Here is a 21132-nt window from a genome sequence, read left to right on the forward strand (position 1 = left end):
CCATGCTGTACTGAGAGCCTCATACAGTGCGTGAAAGTGGCAGGTGCCCAAGAAGTGTTTCTGCATGTATATTGGGGTCCATCTCCTCTGCCGCAGTGGAGAAGCACCTTGCCACAAATGTTGTAACTGTTAACTGTGTTCTCTGATATTGACACATAATCATTCTCAACCTGTTCCGTTCTTTTTTTTTTTTTTTTTCCTTACCCTTAGAAGTTTCGGGAATGCACTTGGAAATTGTATTCTGGACAAAGATTATCTGAGGTCACTAAATAAGCTTCCCCGCCAGGTATGTTAGAAATGGATGAATGGAATGCATCACAGTAGAGATAGGACCAGTGCCCCAGGGGCATGGGTTGAGTATTCTGGACGGAGAAAGAAGAAGGGGAGACTTAGCCCTTTTGAGGGTCTGGAATGTGTATTTCAGAATTGTCTGCCGACCAGAGCCAGCAGGAACCAATCACCGAATTTTCCAGCTGAAGGACTTGAAGCCTAGAGTATCCATGCCACTTGTTTTCTGCACAGAGAGCTGTGTTCCAGAATGGTGTGTGAAACCTCCAAAGGAGCACAGAGCTCCCTGCAGTGCCCCTGTGGTTCCTTAGAAACACTCAGAAAGAACCTCACCTTCTCAGCCTGCGTCTGTGCTCTAGGGGTCACGGCCTAGGTCCCCTTTTCTTCGCCAGAGCCTATCACATGAGCTGAGCCTTTGGAGGGGGTTCTGGAATCGCGTAGCCCTGGGCTTGCTCTTAGCGGGGGCTGTGGCGGTGGTGGTGCATTCTGGTGGCTGGCGGAGTGGCTGTCCATTCCAGGGCGCTGTCAGAGGCTCCCCGCAGCGCCGCAGCCCAGGGCAGCATTCCCTGGCTTGTCCTTGAGGGCTGCTGGTGGGGGACACCCTGGCAGAGGGGCGTGGCACTTGGCAGCTGTCAAAACGCCACACTTTCCCTTGTTAAAATCCTTTCTATATGTTGTTGGCCTCCGTTTGCTTATATTTTGTTAAGGACTTTTGTGTCTGTGTTTATGAGGGATATTAGGGATGTTTTTTTATTGTGGTAAAAAAAATAAAAAATTCACCATTTTAGCCATTTTTAAGTGTACAGTTCACTGATGAAACAGATCTCTAGAACTTTTTAATGTTGGGATTCTGCCACTCTATACCCATAGGACAACTCTCCTTTTTCCCCTTCTCAGCCTCTTGTTACCACCATTCTACTTCTGGTTCCTATGAATTTCCTCTCTGGTTTATGTCGCCTTAGCACAATGTCCTCAGGTTTCATCTGCGTTGAAGCCTGTGTCAGAATTACTTTTTTTTTTTTTTTTGGTGTGTCTGGCTGGCTCAGTAGAGTGTGGGACCCTTGATCTCAGGTTGATCTACAGCCCCAGGTTGGCTGTAGCGATTACTTAAACATAAAGTCCTTTAAAAAAAAATTACCTTCCTTTTTAAGGCTGAATAATATTCCACTGTAGGTACACACCACATTTTCTTTAATATTTCCATCAATGGACATTTGGGTGGCTTCCATCTCTTGACTTGGGAATAGTGCTGTTATACACATGGTTTTGCAAATACCTCTTCAAGACCTTGCTTTCAGTTATTTTGGTTATATATCCAGAGGTAGTGTTGCTGGAGCATATGGTAGTGTTTTTGTTTTTTTTTAAACACAGAGCTGAAGCTCACCACCCTGAGATCAAGACCTGAGCTCAGATCAAGAGTAGGACACTTAACCGACTCAGCCCCAATGTGGTAGTTTTTTTTTTTTTTTTTTTTTTTTTAAGATTTTATTTATTTGTCAGAGGGAGAGAGGAGAGAGAGCGAGCACAGGCAGACAGAATGGCAGGCAGAGGCAGAGGGAGAAGCAGGCTCCCTGACGAGCAAGGAGCCCGATGTGGGACTCGATCCCAGGACGCTGGGATCATGACCTGAGCCGAAGGCAGCTGCTTAACCAACTGAGCCACCCAGGCGTCCCTGAGGAACTTCCATAGTGTTTTCTGTAGTGGCCACACCAGTGTTCAACCAGCAGTGCACAAGTGTTCCATTTCTCTACAGCCTTACCAACAACACCTGTTATTTTCTGGGTTTTTTTGATAGCAGCCATCCTAGTGGGTGTGAGATGCTGTCTTATTGTGGGTTTAATGATGATGACTTTTTTTTTTTTAAAGATTTTATTTATTTATTTGACAGAGAGAGATCACAAGCAGGCAGAGAAGCAGGCAGAGAGACAGGAGGAAGCAGGCTCCCTGCTGAGCAGAGAGCCCGATGCGGGACTCGATCCCAGGACTCCGAGATCATGACCTGAGCGGAAGGCAGTGGCTTAACCCACTGAGCCACCCAGGCGCCCCTGATGATGACTTTTGATGTTGGATGTCTTTTCATACGCTTTTTGGCCATTTGTAAATTTTTTTTTTTTTAAGATTTTATTTATTTATTTGACAGACAGAGATTACAAGTAGGCAGAGAGGCAGGCAGAGCGAGAGGAGGAAGCAGGCTCCCTGCTGAGCAGAGAGCCCAATGTGGGGCTCCATCCTAGGACTCTGAGATCATGACCTGAGCCGAAGGCAGAGGCTTTAACCCACTGAGCCACCCAGGCACCCCGATTTTTGGCCATTTGTATATCATCTTTGGAGAAATGTCTATTTCTTTGCCCATTTTTTAATTGGGGATTTTAATTTTTTGTTTGTTGGGTTGTAGGAATTCTGTATATATTCTGAATACTAACCCCTTATCAGAGACATGATTGCAGATATTTTTTCCTGTTTCATAGGTTCCCTTTAAAATGTTTAAGTTTGACATTGTCCCATTTATATATTTTTGCTTTGTGTTTTTGGTGTCATGTGCAAGAAATCATTGTTAAATCCAATGTCATGAACTTTTCCCCTATATTTTCTTCTCTGAGTTTTATGGTTGTGTCTTATGTTTAGGTCTTTAGTCTGTCTAAATTTATTTTTGTTTATGATGTAAGATACCAGTCTAACTTCCTTCTTTTGCATGTGGATATCCAGTTTTTCCCAGCATCATTTGTTGAAGAGATTCTCTTTTTCCCATTAAGTGGTCTTGGCACGCTTGCCGATATTCATTTGATCATATACGAAAGGGTTTATTTCTGGGCTCTCTATTCCATTGGACTGTGTGTCTGTATTTATGACAGTATCATATCATTTTGATCACAGTTTGTTTTGAAATGAGAAGGTATGAGTCCTTCAGCTTTGTTCTTTTTCAATGTTGTTTTCACTATTTGAATTCCTTTGAGATTCCATATGAATTTTAGGATGAAATTTTTTTTGTGTATGCAAATAATGCTATGGGAATTTGGATAGGGTTTGTATTGAATCAGTAGTTTGGGGATCTTAACCATATTAACTTTTATGAACATGGGGTGTCTTTCCATTTATTTGTTGCTTCTTTAATTATTTTCAACAACCTTTTTGCAGTTTTCAGTGTAGAAGTCTTTCACATTCTTGGTGGTTAGGTTTATTACTAAGTATTTTATTCTTTTTGATGCTATTGTAGATGGATTGTTTTCTTCATTTTCCTTTTGGATTGTTCATTACTAGTGTATAGACAGAACTGATTTTTGTGTGTTGATTTTGTATCCTGCAGCTTCACTGAATTTGTTCATTCTAACAATTTTTTTGTAGTCTGTAGGGTTTTCTGCATATGAGATCATGTCATCTGCATCTAGAGATAATTTGACTTCTTTTCCACTTTATTTCTTTTTCTTGCCTAATTGCTCTGGCTAGGATTTCCAATATGTGAGTATGAGTAGTGAGAGTGGGCATCCTTGCCTTGCTTCTGATATTATAGGAAAAGCTTTCAGTCTTTCACCATTGAGTATGTTGTTAGTGGTGCGTTTTTCATATATAGCCTTCATGATGAGGTATATTCTTTCTATTCCTAGTTTGTTGAATATTTTTATTGTGAAAAGGTATTGAGTCTTAACAAATGCTTTTTCTGCATTAATTGAGATTAGCATGTGCTTTTGTCCTTTCTTTCTGTTACTGTAGTGTATCACATTGATTGATTTGTGGAGTTGAACCATCCTTACATCCTGTGAATAAATACCCCTTGGTCATGGTATATAATTCTTTTAACATGCTATTAAATTCGGTGTGCTAGTATTTGGAAGATTTTTTTAAAAAGAATTTTTAGTTAATTTATTAGAGAGAGAGAGAGCACGCACATGCATGAGCTGGGGGAGGGGCAGAGAGAGAGAGGGAGAGAAGCAGACTCCCCACAGAACATGGAGTCCAACCTGGGGCTTAGTACCATGACCCCCAGGATCATGATCTGAGCTGAAATCAAGAGTCAGCTGCTTATCTTTCTGAGCCACTCAGGTGCCCCTGGAGGATCTTTGTATTAATATTCGTAATATTTTTCTGTAGTTTTCTCAAAGTGTTGTTTTTCTCTTGTAACATCACTGGTTTTTTTGTTTGTTTTATTTTTATTAAGTTTTTAAAAATTTTAATTCCAGTCCAGTTAACATATAGTGTTACATTAGTTTCAGATGTACAATATAGTGATTCAACAATTCTATATATTACTCAGTGCTCATCATGATAAGTGTTATGTAGTGTCATTGTTTGACTTTGGTATCATAGTAATACTGACCTTATAGAATGAGCTTGGAAGTGTTCCCTCCACTTTAGCTTTTGGAAGTGTTTGAGGAGGATTGCTGTTAATTCTTTAAATGTTTGGTAGAATTCTCCCATGAAGCCAGTTGGTTCTGGGGTTTTTTGTTGGTGGTGGTAGGTTTTGGAATACTCATTTAACCTCCTAACTAGTTATTGGTCTGTTCAGATTGTCTGTTTCTTCATGATTCAGTCTGGTAGGTTGTATGTGTCTAGGAATTTGTCCATTTCTTCTAGGTTATTTGATTTGTTTGTATATAATTGTGCAGAGTATTCTTTTTTTTTTTTAAAAGATTTTATTTATTTATGTGACAGAGAGAGAACATACACAAGCAGGCAGTGCAGCAGGCAGAGGGAAAGGGAGAAGCAAGCTCCCTGATGAGCAGGGAGCCCAACATGGGGCTCGATCTCAGGACCCTGGGATCATGACCTGAGCCAAAGGCAGAGGCTTAACTGACTGAGCCACCCAGACGCCCCTGGTCATCTTATAATCTTTTTTATTTCTGTGGCATCAGTAGTAATGTCCCTACTTTCTGATTTTAGTTATTTGAGTCTTCTCTCTTTCTTTTCTAGTTAATCTAGCTAAGAGTTTATCAGTTTTGTGGATCTTTTCAAAAAATTATTTTGTCACTTATTTCTTCCTATTGCATTTCTGTTCTCTGTCATGTATCTCCACTTCTTTCATTTTCTCACTAGCTCATGTCTATAAATCTTTAAAGCTATAAATCTTCCTGTTAGCACTGCTTTTGCTTCATATCATAACTTTTGGTGTGTCTTATTTTCATTTGTCTCAAGATAATTTCTAAATTCCTTTTTGACTTGTTCTTTGACCCATTGGTTATTTAAGAGTGTACTGTTAATTTCCACGTTTGTGGATTTCCCACTTTTTCCTTCTGCTATTGATTTCTGGTTTCATTCCATTGTGATCAGTCAGCATACTTTGTATGATTTCTGTATGCAATTGGTTAAAACTTGTTTTGTAGCCTAACATGTGGTCTCCCCTGGAGAATATTTCATGTGTATTTGAGAATAATTTATAACCTACTGTTGTTGGGTAGAATATTCTGTATATGTCGTTTAGGTCCATTTGGCTTATAATGTTCAGATCCTCTATTATTAATCTTCTGTCTGTTTATTCTATCCATTATTGGAGGTAGAATAGTAAAGTTTCCTGCTATTATTATATTTTGTTGCTGTCTATTTCTCTTTCCAATTCTGAGAAAGTTTCCTTTATATATTTAGGAGCTCTTTATATATATTTCCTTTATATATTTATATATATTTGTTTGGTACACAAATATTTGTAATTGTTATACATATTAAGTGAATTGACCCTTTTATCATTATATAATGTTCTCCTTGTCTCTTGTTACAATTTTTTTACTTGAAGTCTGTTTTGCCTGGTATTAGTATATCTCACCTTGCTCTCCTTTGGTACCAGTTACATGGAATATCTTTTCTCATCCTTTCATCTTTAGCCTGTGTCCTTAGGTCTACAGTGAGACTCTAATAAAAAGCATATAGTTTTAAATCTGTCCAGCCAATCTATGTCATTTGATTGGGGTGTTTAATCCATTTACATTTAAAGTATTATTGTTAGAGAACAACTTATTGTTGCCATTTTGTTGTTTTCTGTATGTCTTGTAGCTTTTTTTTGTCCCTCCTTTCCTCCCTTACTGCCTTCCTTTGTGTTTTGTTTTACTTTTGGGTAGTGACATGATTTGATTTCCTTCCCATTTCCTTTTGTGTATATTCTAGAGATAATTTCCATGTGGTTATTATTGCAATTATAAAATGTCTTAAAGTTGCAGCATTCATTCTGTTTTAAACTGATAACAAGTTCACTTGCATACAAAAACTATTCCTTTTTTTTTTTTTTTAAAGATTTTATTTATTTGAGAGAGAGTGAGAGAGAGCACAAGTTGGGGTGGGTAGAGGCAGAGAGAGGGAGAAGCAGACTCCCCACTGAGCAGGGAGACTGCCATGGGGCTGGATCCCAGGACCCTGGGATCATGACCTGAGCTGAAGGCAGTTGCTTAACTAGCTTAACTAATTAAGTGTAATTAGTGGCTTAACTAGCCACCTGGGTCGCCCCAAATCTATTCCTTTACAATCCACCCCTGCTCCACCTTATCTCATTGATGTTACATACTACATCTTTATATATTGTATACCCAGTAACAGATTTACAGTTATAAAAACTATAGTTGTTTTAAAAACTTCTATATTCATTATATAGTTTTTTTTTTAAAGATTTTATTTATTTATTTGACAGAGATCACAAGTAGGCAGAGGGGCAGGCAGAGACAGAGAGAGAGAAAGCAAGGCTTCCTGCTGAGCAGAGAGCCCGATGCGGGGCTCGATCCCAGGACCCTGGGATCATGACCTGAGCTGAAGGCAGAGGCTTTAACCCACTGAGCCACCCAGGCGCCCCTCATTATATAGTTTTAAAAGTTTTTTCATTTAAATTCTGTGTACCAAAAGGATATTAATTCAGGCTATTATATTTATCTATGTATTTACCTTTACTGGAGAACTTACTATATTTGTGTAGCCTTGTATTAGTGTCTAGCATCTTTTTTTTTTTTTCTCTGAAGAACTCCTTTTAGCATTTCTTGTGGAGCAGGTCTAGTGGAAATGAACTCCCCCTGCTTTTTTATGCAAAAGTCTTAATTTCTCTATTTTTGAAGGATAGTTTTGCTGGATACAATATTGTTGACTGAGCTTTTTTCTCTCAGCACTTTCAATATATTATTCCATTCTGTTCTGGCTGGTAAGAGGAAATCTAATAATCTTATGGAGGCTTTCTTGTATGTGATGATTTTCTTTTCTCTTGCTGCTTTCAAGGTTTCTCTTTGACTTTTTAGAAATTGAGATATAATTGAAATATAACATTAATTTAGTTTCAGGTATACAGCATAATGATTTCATATTTGTATATATAATGAAATGACCATTATAATAAGTCTAGTTAACATCCATCACCAAAGCTAGTTACAAATTTTTTTAGAACCTCTAAGATTTACTCTTTTAGCAATTTTCAAATATATAATATTAGTAGCTATAATCACTGTGCTGTACACTATATTCCCATGACTTATAACTGTTAAGTTTGTACTTTTTCACATCCCCCCAGCCCCATTTTGCCTGCCACCTGCCTCTCCCTGGCAACCACCAATCTATTCTCTGTACCTATGAGCTCTCTCTTTTTTTCCCCCAGATTCCACATATAAGTGAGATGATATGGTGTTTGTCTTTCTCTGATTTATTTCGCTTACCCTCATTCCCTCAGAGTGCATCCATGTTATGGGAAATACAAGATTTCCTTCTTTATGACAGAATAATATTCCATTATGTATTTATTACATTTTCTGCATCCATTCATCTGTGGATGGAGACTTAGGTTATTTCTGTACCTTAGCTATTGTAAATAATACCACAGTGGACATGGAGTGCAGATAGCTCTTTGGGTTAGTGTTTTTGTATTCTTTGGCTAAATACCCAGAAGTGGAATTGGTGGATCACATGGTAATTCTATTTTTAATTTTTTGAGGAAACTTCATAGTGTTTTGCACAGTGGCTGCCCCCGTTTGCATTCCCACCAACAGTGCACAAGGGTTCATCTTTCTCCACGTCCTCTCCAACACTTCTTTCTTACCTTTTTGATTATAGCCACTCTGACGGTATCTCATTTTGGTTTTGATTTGCATTTCCCTGATGGTTCATGATGTTGAGCATCATGTGTCTGTTGCCCATCTTTGTGTCTTCTTTGGAAAAATGTCTGTATAGATCCTGTGCCCATTTTTAATTGGATTATTTGCTGTTTTTGCTAGTGAGTTGTATGTGTTCTTTACATATTTTGGATATTAACCCCTTATCAGTTATATTGTTTACAAATATTATGTCCCATTCAACAGGTTACCTTTCCATGTTGGCAGTTTCTGTTGCCGTGCAGAAGCATTTTAGTTTTTTTTTTTTTTTTTTAAAGATTTTATTCATTTATTTGACAGAGAGAAATCACAAGTAGGCAGAGAGGTAGGCAGAGAGAGAGGGGGAAGCAGGCTCCCTGCTGAGCAGAGAGCCCGATGCGGGCCTCAATCCCAGAACCCTGGGATCATGACCTGAGCTGAAGGCAGAGGCTTAACCCACTGAGCCACCCAGGCGCACAGAAGCATTTTAGTTTGATGGAGTCACGCTTGTTTATTTTTGCTTTTGTTGGCTTTGTTTTTGTGTCAGATCCAAAAAGTCATCATCAAACCCAATGTTACGGAGCATATGGCCTGTATTTTCTTCTAGGAGTTTTATGGTTTCAGGTCTTAACACAAGTCTGTACTTCATTTTGAGTATATTTGTGTATTGTGCCAGATAGTGGTCTAGTTTAATTCTTTTGCATGTGCTGTCCAGTTTTCCCAACACCATTTATGGAAGAGACTGTCCTTTCTACATGTACCTTCTTGGCTTTGTCATAAATTTGTTGATCGTATAAACATGGGTTTCTTTCTGAGCTATTTTGTTCCCTTGCTTTAGGTTCCTGTATTTATGTCAGTAGCACGCTGTTTTGATTACTGTAGCTTTGTAATGTAGCTTGAAATCCAGTAGCATGATGCCTTCCACTTGTTCTCAGGTTTGCTTTGGCAGTTCAGAGTCTTTTGCGGTTCCATACAAATTTTAGGATTGTTTGTTGTGTTTCTGTGGAAAATGCCATTGGATTGCACTGAATCTGTAGATTATTTTGGTTTGTTTGGGATTCTAACAATATTAATTTTTCCACTCCACAGCATGGAATATGTTTCCATTTATTCTTTAGTTTCTTTCATCAGTGTCTTATAGTTTTCACAGTTACATGTCTTTTACCTCCTTGGTTCTTTTATTGCTAAATATTTTATTCTTTTTGTTGCAATTATAAATAGGTTTGTTTCCTTAATTTCTCTTTCTGGTAGTTTGTTATTAGTGTACAATCTTTGACTTCTGGCCATTTGATTATAATGTGCCTTGGTATGAGCCTTTTGTGTTTATCCTAGGTTTAGTTTTTTGAGCTTCTTGAATTTGTGTATCTTCTCTTTCCTCAGATTTTGGAAGTTCCAAGCCATTAATTCCTCATATAATCTCTCTGCCCCTTTCTGTTTCTTTTTCTGAGACTCTTTTTTTTTTTTTTTTTAAGATTTATTTATTTATTTGATGGAGAGCGAGAGAGATCACAAGCAGGCAGAAAGGCAGGCAGAGAGAGAGGAGGAGAAGCAGGCTCCCTGCTGAGCAGAGAGCCCGATGTGGGGCTCGATCCCAGGACCCTGAGATCATGACCTGAGCCGAAGGCAGAGGCTTAACCCACTGAGCCACCCAGGCGCCCCTCTTTTTCTGAGACTCTTAATATATAGTGTGACAAGTGTCCTATAGGCCCCTAGGCTCTGTCATGTTTCTTCATTCTTCTTTTTGCTTTCTGATGAGATGATTTCACATTATCTGTCTTCTTGTTGCTGATTCTTTCTTCTGTCAGTTCAAGTCTGCTGTAAAATCCCTCGAGTGACTTTTTCAGCTGTTACTATATTTTTCAGTTCCAGAACCTGTTGGCTGCTTTTCTTTGTTGATATTCTTCTCATTTCATTCATGCATAATTTTCTTGATTTCATTTAGTTGTGTGTTTGCTCTCTTAGATGATTAGGCATCTTTATGACCATTATTTTAAATTCATTGTTAGGTACCACATAGATTGCATTTTGGGAGGGGGGTCAATTTTTGGTTTCATTTTGTTCCTCTGTTTGGGCCACATTTCCCTATTTCTTTCTACGCCTTGTGATCTTTTGTTGAGATGTGGCGTTTGAGGAAACAACCACCTGTCCCATTCTTTATGTACTGCTTTTGTGCAGGGGAAGACCTTCACCAGTAAGCCCAGCTAGAGGTCCTAGGACCTCTCAAACGTTTTGTTATCTCCTTCTCCTCCTGGCATCTGATTGCGTCACTATAGCTCCAGTGTGGTCTGGTGCTCATCTCTGTTTCTAGTGACTCTTAAACTCTGCTGGTCCCATCGGTGTGCTAAGTCAGGGGGACAGAAACCAGTGCCTTGGGCAGCTCCCAGATAAGCCACAACAGTGGAGGCATAGTCTACTCTTGTGTTTCCATCCCCGGGGGAGAGCTCAGGATGGAAGTTTCCTCCTGGTTGTACTGCTGTATGCTGGGTGAGGGCAGGGGCATGAGTGGGCATGCAAAATAACATGAATTTTCCTACCCCTTTTACTGGAGTCCTGTCTTTTTTTTTTTTTTTTTTTTTTAATTGTCTTGGTTTTATGCTGGCCTGAGTCCTGTAGCTTCTCAGCTGGTCACTGGAGTTTTCACAAAGGTATTCTAGTCTGTGTCTAGTTAGGTAGTCTAACTAGATACAGGGTCTAGTCTGTATATTAACTCAGTGTCTCTAGGACGAGGGGGCACCTGGAGCTTCCGAGTCTACCATTCTGATGACATCCTTCTCCTTTTCTCCTTTCCTTTTCTTACTCTATTATTTTTTAAAAGATTTTTAAAAACGAAGTGTAACATATACACGGAAAACTACATAATTCATAATAGCACAGTCTGATGAATTTTTAGAAGTGAACAGTTACTTATCTCCCAGATAAGAAACTAAAACCAGCATCCCAGGGCCCCATTTGCCCCCTCCCATTCACTACCTTGACTTCTCTTTTAAAAGTAACTATTGTCCTGACTTCTCTATTCTGACTTTCAGCGTCATAGAATTTTTTTCTTTCTTTTCTTTTTTTTTTTTTTTAAAGATTTTATTTATTTATTTGACAGAGAGAGATCACAAGCAGGCAGAGAGGCAGGCAGAGAGAGAAGAGGAAGCAGGCTCTCCGCTGAGCAGAGAGCCCGATGCGGGGCTCGATCCCAGGACCCTGAGATCATGACCTGAGCCGAAGGCAGCGGCTTAACCCACTGAGCCACCCAGGCGCCCCTTTTCTTTCTTTTCTTAAAAAGTGATCTCTGCACCCAATGTGGGGCTCCAACTTGCAACCCTGAGATCAAGAGTTGGATGCTCTAATGACTGAACCAGCCAGGTGCCCCAGCCTTGTAGATTTTTCCCCGTTTTTGAACTTCAGATAAATGAAATTGTTCTTTATAAAAATTCACTTAAGATGTACGTGTAAACATGTAGAAAAGTACACGCATCATACATGTTCAGTGTGATGAACACATCCACCTAACCAGCATCTAAATCAAGATAAAACATTACCAGTGTCCCCGAAGTCTCAGTAGTGTCCCTTCAAGTCATTGCCAAGGCCTCCCCTTGTCATCACTACTAAGGGAAACCACTTTGAGCAGCATAAATTAGTTTGGACTCCTTGTATGTTTGGGAACCCAAATATATGGACTATTTTGTGTTTGGCTTTCATTCAGCATGTTTGCGAGATTCACGTTGCATGTAGCATTTCCATTGTATACTTTTCTATCACATGAGCATAGCACAGCTCATTTGTCCATTCTGACTTTAACAGACATTGGAGTTTTTTGGGTTGTTGTTGGTTGTTTTGAATCGGGCTGCTATTAGCATCCTTGTACACGTCTTTTGGTGCACACACAACCACACACACACACACACATTTGTCTTGGGGATTCCTGGGTCAGGTCAGAGGACAGCATGTTTCATTTTAGCAGATTCTTCCAGTTTTCCAGTGTGGTCGTACAAATTCAGACTCCTGCATGGCACTGTACAACTGCAGCTGTTCCACATCCTTGACAGTACTTAGCATTGTGAGTCTTTTAAGCTTTTTTCAAAGCTCACTTTTTCCCCTGGCAGTAAAATATACATAACAAAATTTACCATCCTGGGGTGCCTAGGTGGCTCAGTTGGTTAAGTGTCTGCCTTCAGCTCAGGTCATGATCCCGGGGCCCTGGGATCAAGTTCCACAAGATCCCACAAAGCTGGGATCAAGTCCCAAGCTTTGCCTGCTGCTTCCCCTGCTTGTGCTCTCTCTCTCTCTCTCTGTCAAATAAGTAAATAAAATCTTTAACAAAAATAACAAAAACCCACCCCAAATTTACCATCTTAACCATTTTAGGTATACAGATAGCGGTAGTAAATACCTTTGTCATCAGCACCATCCGTCCCTATAATTCTTTTCTTGTAAAACTGAAACTGTAACGATAGCTCCCTGCTTCCTCTTCCCCGCGGCCCCTGGCAACCGCTATTCTACTTTGTCTTGCTTTTTTACTCTAAGTCCATACTTCATATAAATGGAATCATACATATTTGCCCTTTTGTGACTGGCCCTAATTTCACTTAGCATAATGTTCTCAGTGCTCATCCTTGTAGCACAAGCTCATTTATTTTATTTTTTAAGTAAAAATATATTACTATTATTTTTAATCTCTTCCCCCGACATGGGGGCTCAAACTCATGACCCCGAGATCAAGAGTAGCCTACCAACTAAGCCAGCCAGGTGCCCCAAGTTCCTTTATTTTGAACCTACTTATTTACTTTCCAATGTAGATAAGAAATTTCATGATACAGTTGTCATTTTTAGGTTATCTTTATCAAAATGTGGTCATCTCAATTTCTCCTTTTCAATTATTCTATCAATATGAATTGAGGGAGAAGTTCTCCCAAGCGAAAAGCTCTGGGTTTCTGTAGTGCTTAGGGCCTGGAAGTAGAACACTGTGCCCAGTGCCATGAAGTATCGTTAGTTCTCACATTTGGTGAGATGCAGGAACGACCCCAAGTTGGGAGATTTCCCAGGAGCCTTTGCTCGCACCCTGCATCCGGGCTTTGCAAGTTTTCTTCTTCCTCTCATTGGAAGCAACCTGAGGCTTCTTCAGTGATGAGTGTTGTATTTAGGGGGACGTCCTAGGAGAAAGGGCAGAGAAGGGGTAGGCCTCCACAGATTACATGTGATCATTTCCATGAGAAGAGTGAAAAAGTAGATAGCGTCACACTGATCCAGCTGACGAGAGATTCAAATTAGGGTTTATCAACCATTTGCCCTGGATCATAAAGGTTCCTTTTTTTTTTTTTTTTAAAGATTTTATTTATTTATTTGACAGAGAGAAATCACAAGTAGGCAGAGAGGCAGGCAGAGAGAGAGGAGGAAGCAGGCTCCCTGCTGAGCAGAAAGCCCGATGTGGGGCTCGAACCCAGGACCTGGGATCATGACCTGAGCCGAAGGCAGCGGCTTAACCCACTGAGCCACCCAGGCGCCCCTAAAGGTTCCTTTTTATCAAAACTTGATCAATACAGAATGGTGTAAAGTAGAACATGAAATTGTTTTACTGTAATAAAAATACTAGGTGAAGTGTGGATCCAATGTCTGAGCTTCTCAGGACCTAGAGGGAATGATGGATCGAGGACTGTCAAATGCCATTTTTCAGGAATCTAGGTCATTGAGACAGGGACAAGGAAGGGGAAGTGTGGCTGGAAGAAGTTACTTACCCCCTTTCTGCCCTTCTTAGTTGCCTCTTGAAGTGGATTTAACAAAAGCAAAAAGACAAGATTTTGAACCATCTGTGGAACAGGCGAGATACAGCAGCTTCCGGCACAACGTGGCTCTGGGGTCGCCCAAACCACAGGAGGTGACCTCTCCTTGCAGACCGAACCGCTCGGGTGATCCGCACGCTGTGGGGCAGGAAGAGAAGGCCAGCGTCTCCCGGTACGGTCATGGTTCTCTCCCTCTCCTCTCCTCCCCGCGGGGTGGAACGTACCTTCCGGTTCACCGCCCGCGCCGGCGCACTGGGTGCTGTTCGCTGCGCTGGCCCCGGATCACCCCAGCTTGTTCTCTCGCGATGCTCAAGTCTGACCGGCGCTGAGAGCGAGGCCACCTACCAGCGGAAGCTCCGGCAGAAGCAGCTGCAGCAGCAGTTCCGGGAGCAAATGGAGAAGCAGCAGCGAGTTCAACTGTCTGCTCGGGAGGTTGAGAAGAAGACTCAGGGTGTGTGAGAAGGGTGAGGGCAGGGGTTGGGGCCGAACCAGACCGCAGTAGGACTTCTCTTGGGTTCCGCGCAGCGTAGAGGAGTCTAAGCGCCTAAGATCATTTTCCCATTTTTCAAGACCGTCCTTTTTTTTTTTTTTTTAAAGGGAAGGAAATGGCCTTTGAGAGAACCTAGAACTAGACATTTCAGGGTAGAGAACATTTCTCTCAGGTGCTTTGGCCGTGTCTGCTAGAATAAAGCCTTTCTGAGTGGTCTATGAAGAGAAGGCGGAATGGTTTGAGGATAATGGGAGCTTTTGGCCATGCTTCATCCTTGAACTTCAGTTTATTCGAGACAACTTAGTAGTAGCACAGACTATTTTGTCTTTCCCAGAGTAGAAACAAAGAAGGGGCTTATCCCAGACCAGCTGGACTTTTGCCCAGCTTCTAAGATTCAGAGGACTTTCTTCGCGTTTAGTTCATTAATATTCCCCTCAGCACTGACAGGCTCAAACTAGTGTAGGGGGAAGAAAACTTATCGTGGTGGGGATGTTCTTAATAGTAACGGTTATTCTGGATCTTGAGCTTCCAAGCCACTGCAGGAGCTCCTGGCAGGAAGGCTGTGGGGGAGTGACCTCCCACAGCCAGAGCTGCAGTTTCTATTGGTCTTAGATTTTGAATTTCTGCTTAAGATTTTTTGGGGGGGGGGGGGGGAAAGGACGAGATAGCTTCTAATAATAACCTATTTTTGCTGCTTAAGGAGAAATGAACTCTTCCACCCCGTCCCCCAATTTGGTGAGAAGAAAAAAGAATCCAGTCTTTCTAGTCTTGTAGATCTGTGCAAGGGATCAGGAATCTTCTCTGCTCCTGGCTTGCTAGAAACTGGTGTGACTCTAGCAGCTTCGCTCTCCTGAGGCTCTCTCCAACGGTTAAGTGATTCTGTGACTTTGTCTTCCCCACCCCCCACCCCCCAGTGACTGTGGCAGCACTGCCAGCACCACCTCTGACGCACAGCACCCCTGTGACTGCTGTTTCTGAACCACTCGCAGAGAAAGACTTCCTTACAGGTCGGTAAGAGCTATGGGCATGACTTAAGCATTGATCAGTAAGGACAGTAAGTACCTATGACATGCACTTTTGGCATAAAAAAAAAAATCTTCATTTTTATCTGTTTTATAGTCCCATGAAGTTTTGGGAAAAAAGGGAGCCCAATGGACTGATGGCAGGTCTGAGGACACACACTTGGCTCCTCTATTGACCTAAGAGAAGCTCCAGTGTACTTTCAGGGGTAGGGGAAAGAAATGCCAGGAGCTGTCCCAGTCCACGTGTGGGATTTCTTAGGACCAGCTTTCCCCAGTGCTTTATGTGAAAACACTGGGCGATGCTGCATTTTCCCATGATCTTGGTCCTTGCAGACAGTCTTGGAATGTGGGATATGGATCCAGATGCAGGTGACAGTGATGTCAGGCCCTTGTCTAAACCAGAACTGCTCCAGACCTCTGCTACACCAGCTCTGAAGAACCAGAGGGTGACTTGGGACAGGACCCCACAGAACATCTGCCACCAGAATCCACAAGCAAAATCGGGACCCTCGCATTTGCAAACTCACAACCTCAACCAAGATGTAACAGGTAGTGAAGTGTTTAGGACAAAAATTAAAAGAACTTGGGCTTGAGTCTATGCCTTTTAAAGGAAGAATGATATTCCATTTGAAGAAGTTGGGTACTGTCATGCCAGAGGAACAGCGGTCTAAGAAAATGACAAGTAACTGGTTTGAGCCACAACTTTTCCTTTGAGGTCCTGACTAGAGGTGCAACCCCTGGTAACCCTTGATAGTAGTAGGAAGCTTAACCACGAACTGAATGAAGAGCTTTCCTCATTAAAGTAGGCCCATCGCGTTTGGCTACTGCAACTTGATCTAGCGTTGACGGAGGGCTCTGCCCTCGTAATAGTTTTCATTCTTGGCTTTTTAGCTTAAGTTAGGATTGTTAACTAACAGTTCAGAAATTACTAGCTGTCAGTTTCTTTCTTACTTGGAAAATAACAGCAGCCACATTTAAATTATTTTTTCTCCTGTAGGAAACTGTGATATCACTGGGAAGAACCAGGACTTGAAGAAAAGGAAATTGGATCCATCCTAATGGAGGCTCAGGTCACATCCTTGACTTTGTCAGAAAGGGACTTTCAAAAACTACTTTTTGGTCATAAAACTGTTCATCGTTCCTAGGGAATGAGCTTTATTTCCAAGGATTTGCCTTGCTTCACCCTAACCAGAGGATCTGACTGTTGGGAGTCTGCCGCAGATAAAGCTGAGCAGTCAGAAAACCACGCTTTAAAAGAGCTTGTCACACCCTGCAGGGGGAGGCTCGGAGATTAACCACCTTTTCTTTGGCTCTTGAGTTTCTTCACTATTTATTCCTAAGCTGCTGTGTTAGTATGTATAGAAATTTTAGGAATGCCCGGTGGCTACCTGTCCTGTAAGCAACATAAGCCATGCTACTAAGCACCAACTTTTACAACTGCCTACATGGAACTGTAACGTCTGCCTCCTTTCACCGTGGGGCTCGGGGTTACTGTAGTCCACAACTGTGTTGTGTATCCTCCTGAGAACAAAAGCTACAGTGACGTTTAGCTACCTTGCATCTATCCTGGCTGCAGTCTTCATCTATGATGATCTCTCGTTTATAGGTTTATGGTGTCACTATCCTGCAGTTTTTTTCCTGATCAAGGAAATGATTGAAGGCCAAAGAAAAGGCATTTTAAGACAGCATAATAAATTCTTTCCTTTGTAACAAAAAACACAAGTGGGTGTTTGTATTTCTCCATTTCAGATGTGAGATATAACCCATCTTAACTTGGGCTTTTTTCATAGTTTTAAATGTTTCATAACCCCCCGCCCCCATGATGAATTTGCAGGTTCTTTTTAAGATGCATCTTGGGCTGTGCCTTTAATCTTCAAGCTGTGGCTTTTATTAATTTTTAGATCACAGATCCATTTGTGGGAAGCTATGAACCCGAGGCAGGGAACTCCTTTAACGTACAGGAAGGTAGTCACAGCCATTTCTATTCCCTTGGAAGATGAAAAGGTTGTAGCTTACCGTGATTTCCCCTTTACCGTATCTCTCATTACATGGATCTGGTCATGTGTTCATCTTTTGGTTTTGACATCCTTACCTTTTTTCTTCCCCCAGAAGAAAGTCTCTCCCTTTTCTGAAGCGTAATCTTAGTTCAGAACTGCTGCTTTAAAAAAGTTCCCGGAATCAGGAATCCAGTTATAAACTGTACACAACTCAAAACTGAGCTAATGAGATCATGAAAAAGGAATTTGCTGGAAATGAAACCCCACAGCTCAACAAAAGCAAGTTTGGTTTATTCGAATGGTTTCATTAAATAAGTCTACAAAGGTAACAAACTGAAGCACGAAGCGCAGTCTTACAAGAAGCGCCACACCCAGAGTTAGTGCAAAATGTACAATTAACGGCTGCTGAGAAACCCCCAAGGTTTGAATTCAGTTTATTTGTTTTTTTAAACAGTGTACATTGTTAAATAATGTAAGGAAAACATTTATAATTCAGAAAGATTTTTTGTAATGTGGAAAAAGATACTCAAAGTGTACTATTAACACAAAAATAATTTAAACAGTTCAGTAGCACTAGTTCATTCCTCTAGGCTTTAGTTACTTCATCCACAGGAGGGAAAAAAAAAATCAACGGTAAATAAAACCAGTTCTTACTTTTTGTGTGTAAGTGAAGAGATCTCAAAATTAAACCAAAATAATAATAATGTGCTGCATTTGGTTTCCTCGTTCCTCTAGTAAAAAGTACAGTTTCATTGATCTTAGGTGGTCCGTTTCTCATTTACTTGGCACCTTCTTTGTTCTATCCTTATTCTTCCCATCTCCCCAAGAATCTTAAGCAGAGAATAAATAAGTAAACAACTTTGAAGCAGGGCTTGGAACCCCTGTCCTTTTCATTTCTACTCTCCTAAACCTTCAGTGTTCTGTGCATCTCCGGGACCTAGGCTAACTTACTGACGAAAACAGGGCCCACGAAGGAACAACAGGATAGGACAGCCAAGCAGGCTCCCCCTATTGTGATTCCTAGGATGTGCTGTTGAGGTGGGTAAGAGACTGGAAATGTGTTAACTTCCCAACTCAAGACTCAAGAGAAGAAGCACCCAAAAAATTAGAGGAGTCCTAGCTTCTTTCTGCATCTTCACAGATAATAGAGATCCCAGACATAGCCAATTTAGGAGAGTTATTTCCTGAAAGCTCTGAAAATAACAGAACTGCCCATTACAACTAGGCGTAGCACTACATAATACTGATTGGTTGCGGGGGAGTATTTGTTTATATGAGAATGTGAGAATATCAGCTGCAGTTCTAGACACAGAGGTGGCACAACAGATGTATGATCCTGCAACCATCTGGACATCACACAGGAAATGAATAGGAATAAGCACTCTGTCTTATGGTGCTTAATTCAGATGTGGGTCCACTTTCCACAAAATACAGTACCCCAAGCTGAGAAATGCATGATATATTTGCAACAAGAGGAAAGCAAAGTTTTTCTTAGAGCATCTTTCTCCATCGGTGACTTTCCACTATCAACGTTTCCCAACTTAAAAAGTAGCCCCCACCCCCTTCCCTTTCTATTCAGCCATTTCCGCTAGGTCTTATCTGTCAAGCCTGACGATTAAGTAAGGCTCATGGCACCCCGTGGGCCAGGCAGCACACAGCTTCCTGACAAGTCTGTTCTCCTGTTCTTAGTCTTTCTTTCATTTATCACACACTACCCTTAATCTTTTAAATTGCTCAATTTTGTTACCACACCCCTCCTTACTGTTCTTGAAACAGGAACTTTCTGCTTTCAACCACTGATGTCAACTTAACTTCTCACCCTGCTCATCTTACACCTGCTCTAGACAAAACTGAATGACTTAAAAACAAAACAAAACAACAGAACAAAACACTCAGTTTCCCTTTGGCATAATCCTCTGCTGGGGTCACATGGACCTAATATCCTTCCATATGCCCTCTGCTGACCTGGGGTCTGATGAGAAGTTGGTGCTAATGGCAGAAGCAGTAGAAGTCCAAGGCACTAAAATATCCAGCAAGCAATACTGGGAGAACAGAAGTATTCAAGTACAGTAATTTATATAATCTTACATTCACATTTATTTATCTACTACAATGGAAATACAAAGGAAAAAGCTAAAGTGTCTCAATAAGTAAAGGACAGAGCTTGCTTTTTTTTTTTTTCCAACTTTTTAAACCTTTCATATTTTACTCTTAAAACTACTGTTGTCCAACAACATTTATATATCACAGTGTTTCCACATCAAAACTGATGGCAAAGTTACATGTCCGCAGGGGACTTAATTTTTTTTCCTAATTGCTAATGCTGCAGTCAAAGCTGCTAATATCATTTGCTTAAAGCACTAATGACCTATTATAAGAAAGGGTTGAAACCTCAGTCCCCTGGTGTTTTTCACTGGGTTCTAAACCAAAAAGAAAGAAAGAAACAAAAGTAGAAACAAAGAAAGGAAAAAAGGGGGAACAGGGTAGGAGAGAGCCCAATAGTTTTTTTGTTTGTTTTGTCTGTCTTGTGGTTTAGATTCTTGAGGGAATAAGGGATTTGGGGTGGGTACCAAAATTAAGAGCTCCACCCATTTGAAAATACAGATGGGTTTGGTTTTCCACTGAGCTCTCTTGTTGCTTTCTGATAAATGATTCTCTTTTCTTGCCCTAACTATTGGGTGTAGAGAAACAGGAAAGCATAGTTTGAAGCCGCCCCATCACAAGAAAGCTGCTCTTTTCTTCTTGTTCCACTCCAATAAATGGTGAAAGGGGAGGGACAGTCTCAATTCTGAGGGCTCTAAGCAGTATTAAAAACATTCCTTTCTGGCAAAAAATAACCAGTTAAATGCAGCACTAGTAGTTAGTATATAGGCTACTTTCCCATTTCCCCCCTCCCACCCACCCTTCAGCATTCCATCTCCTGCCCCCAAATCTACTCAGTTAATGTCTCTAGGTCTAAGTGGTCCGCAGGTTGGAACCTGGGGGGTTGCTGATGGACTTCTGCAAATTGCTGATGTTGAAATTCTGTAAGGAGGCAGTTCCCACAGGCTGGAACTGGCCAAGCGGCTGTGGTGCCGGGCCACCTGTCCCACTCCACTGAGTGCCAAAGGGGGGAGCTGGAAAACCGTACTGCTGTGGGGGGCACATAGACTTGGTGAAGTGACCTAGAGAGGTAGCTGATGCTGCAGAGATGGGGGCAGAACCACCCAAATTTGAGGTCATGGAGATGCACAGCTGACCAGGTGCAGAGAACTTCCTTGCCATTCCAGGGCCCTGAAAACAAAACAAATGCATGTCAAGTTTGGTGTGGGTATAACCCAGAGGGGAAATGGGTGGTACCAAAATCGAATTCTCAAACTGGGGCTGTTCGAACCTTACAGGGCATAGTAAAACCAAAATCAAACCTTTCACAGTTACTGTCTCTTTACACTTGCCAAATAAGGGTAGAATAACTACCATGCTTGGAAGTGGGCAGAGTCATGTGCATGTGTGTGTGTGTGTGTGCATATATATATATATGCAATTCAGGGTGGTAAGAGAAAAGGG

At 41.2% G+C, this 21132-nt stretch overlaps 2 protein-coding genes across 22 annotated transcripts in view; one reads left to right on the forward strand and one right to left on the reverse strand.

Annotated features, from left to right (window-relative positions):
* The window catches only part of RAD52 (RAD52 homolog, DNA repair protein), a 38913-nt gene extending 20629 nt beyond the window's left edge, over positions 1-18284 (forward strand). For 5 of the 10 annotated variants that reach the window (XM_047741445.1, XM_047741441.1, XM_047741439.1 and 2 more), the window contains 6 exons: positions 211-286; positions 14053-14249; positions 14392-14528; positions 15482-15574; positions 15923-16138; positions 16587-18284. In XM_047741445.1, coding sequence (XP_047597401.1) covers positions 211-286; positions 14053-14249; positions 14392-14528; positions 15482-15574; positions 15923-16138; positions 16587-16648 — 781 coding nt within the window. In that variant the 3' untranslated portion in view covers positions 16649-18284. Of the gene's footprint in view, positions 1-210; positions 287-14052; positions 14529-15481; positions 15575-15922; positions 16139-16586 lie in introns of those variants that run through there. The other 5 variants (XM_047741437.1, XM_047741444.1, XM_047741438.1 and 2 more) reach the window with 4 other exon arrangements.
* WNK1 (WNK lysine deficient protein kinase 1) overlaps positions 17857-21132 on the reverse strand; it is a 156636-nt gene continuing 153360 nt past the window's right edge. For all 12 annotated transcript variants that reach the window (XM_047741436.1, XM_047741425.1, XM_047741428.1 and 9 more), the window contains one exon: positions 17857-20859. In XM_047741436.1, the coding sequence (XP_047597392.1) occupies positions 20542-20859 (318 nt within the window). In that variant the 3' untranslated portion in view covers positions 17857-20541. The remainder of the gene's footprint in view (positions 20860-21132) is intronic.

The sequence above is a fragment of the Lutra lutra genome, chromosome 8 (assembly GCF_902655055.1).
Source record: "Lutra lutra chromosome 8, mLutLut1.2, whole genome shotgun sequence".
NCBI classification, from domain to species: Eukaryota; Metazoa; Chordata; class Mammalia; order Carnivora; family Mustelidae; genus Lutra; species Lutra lutra.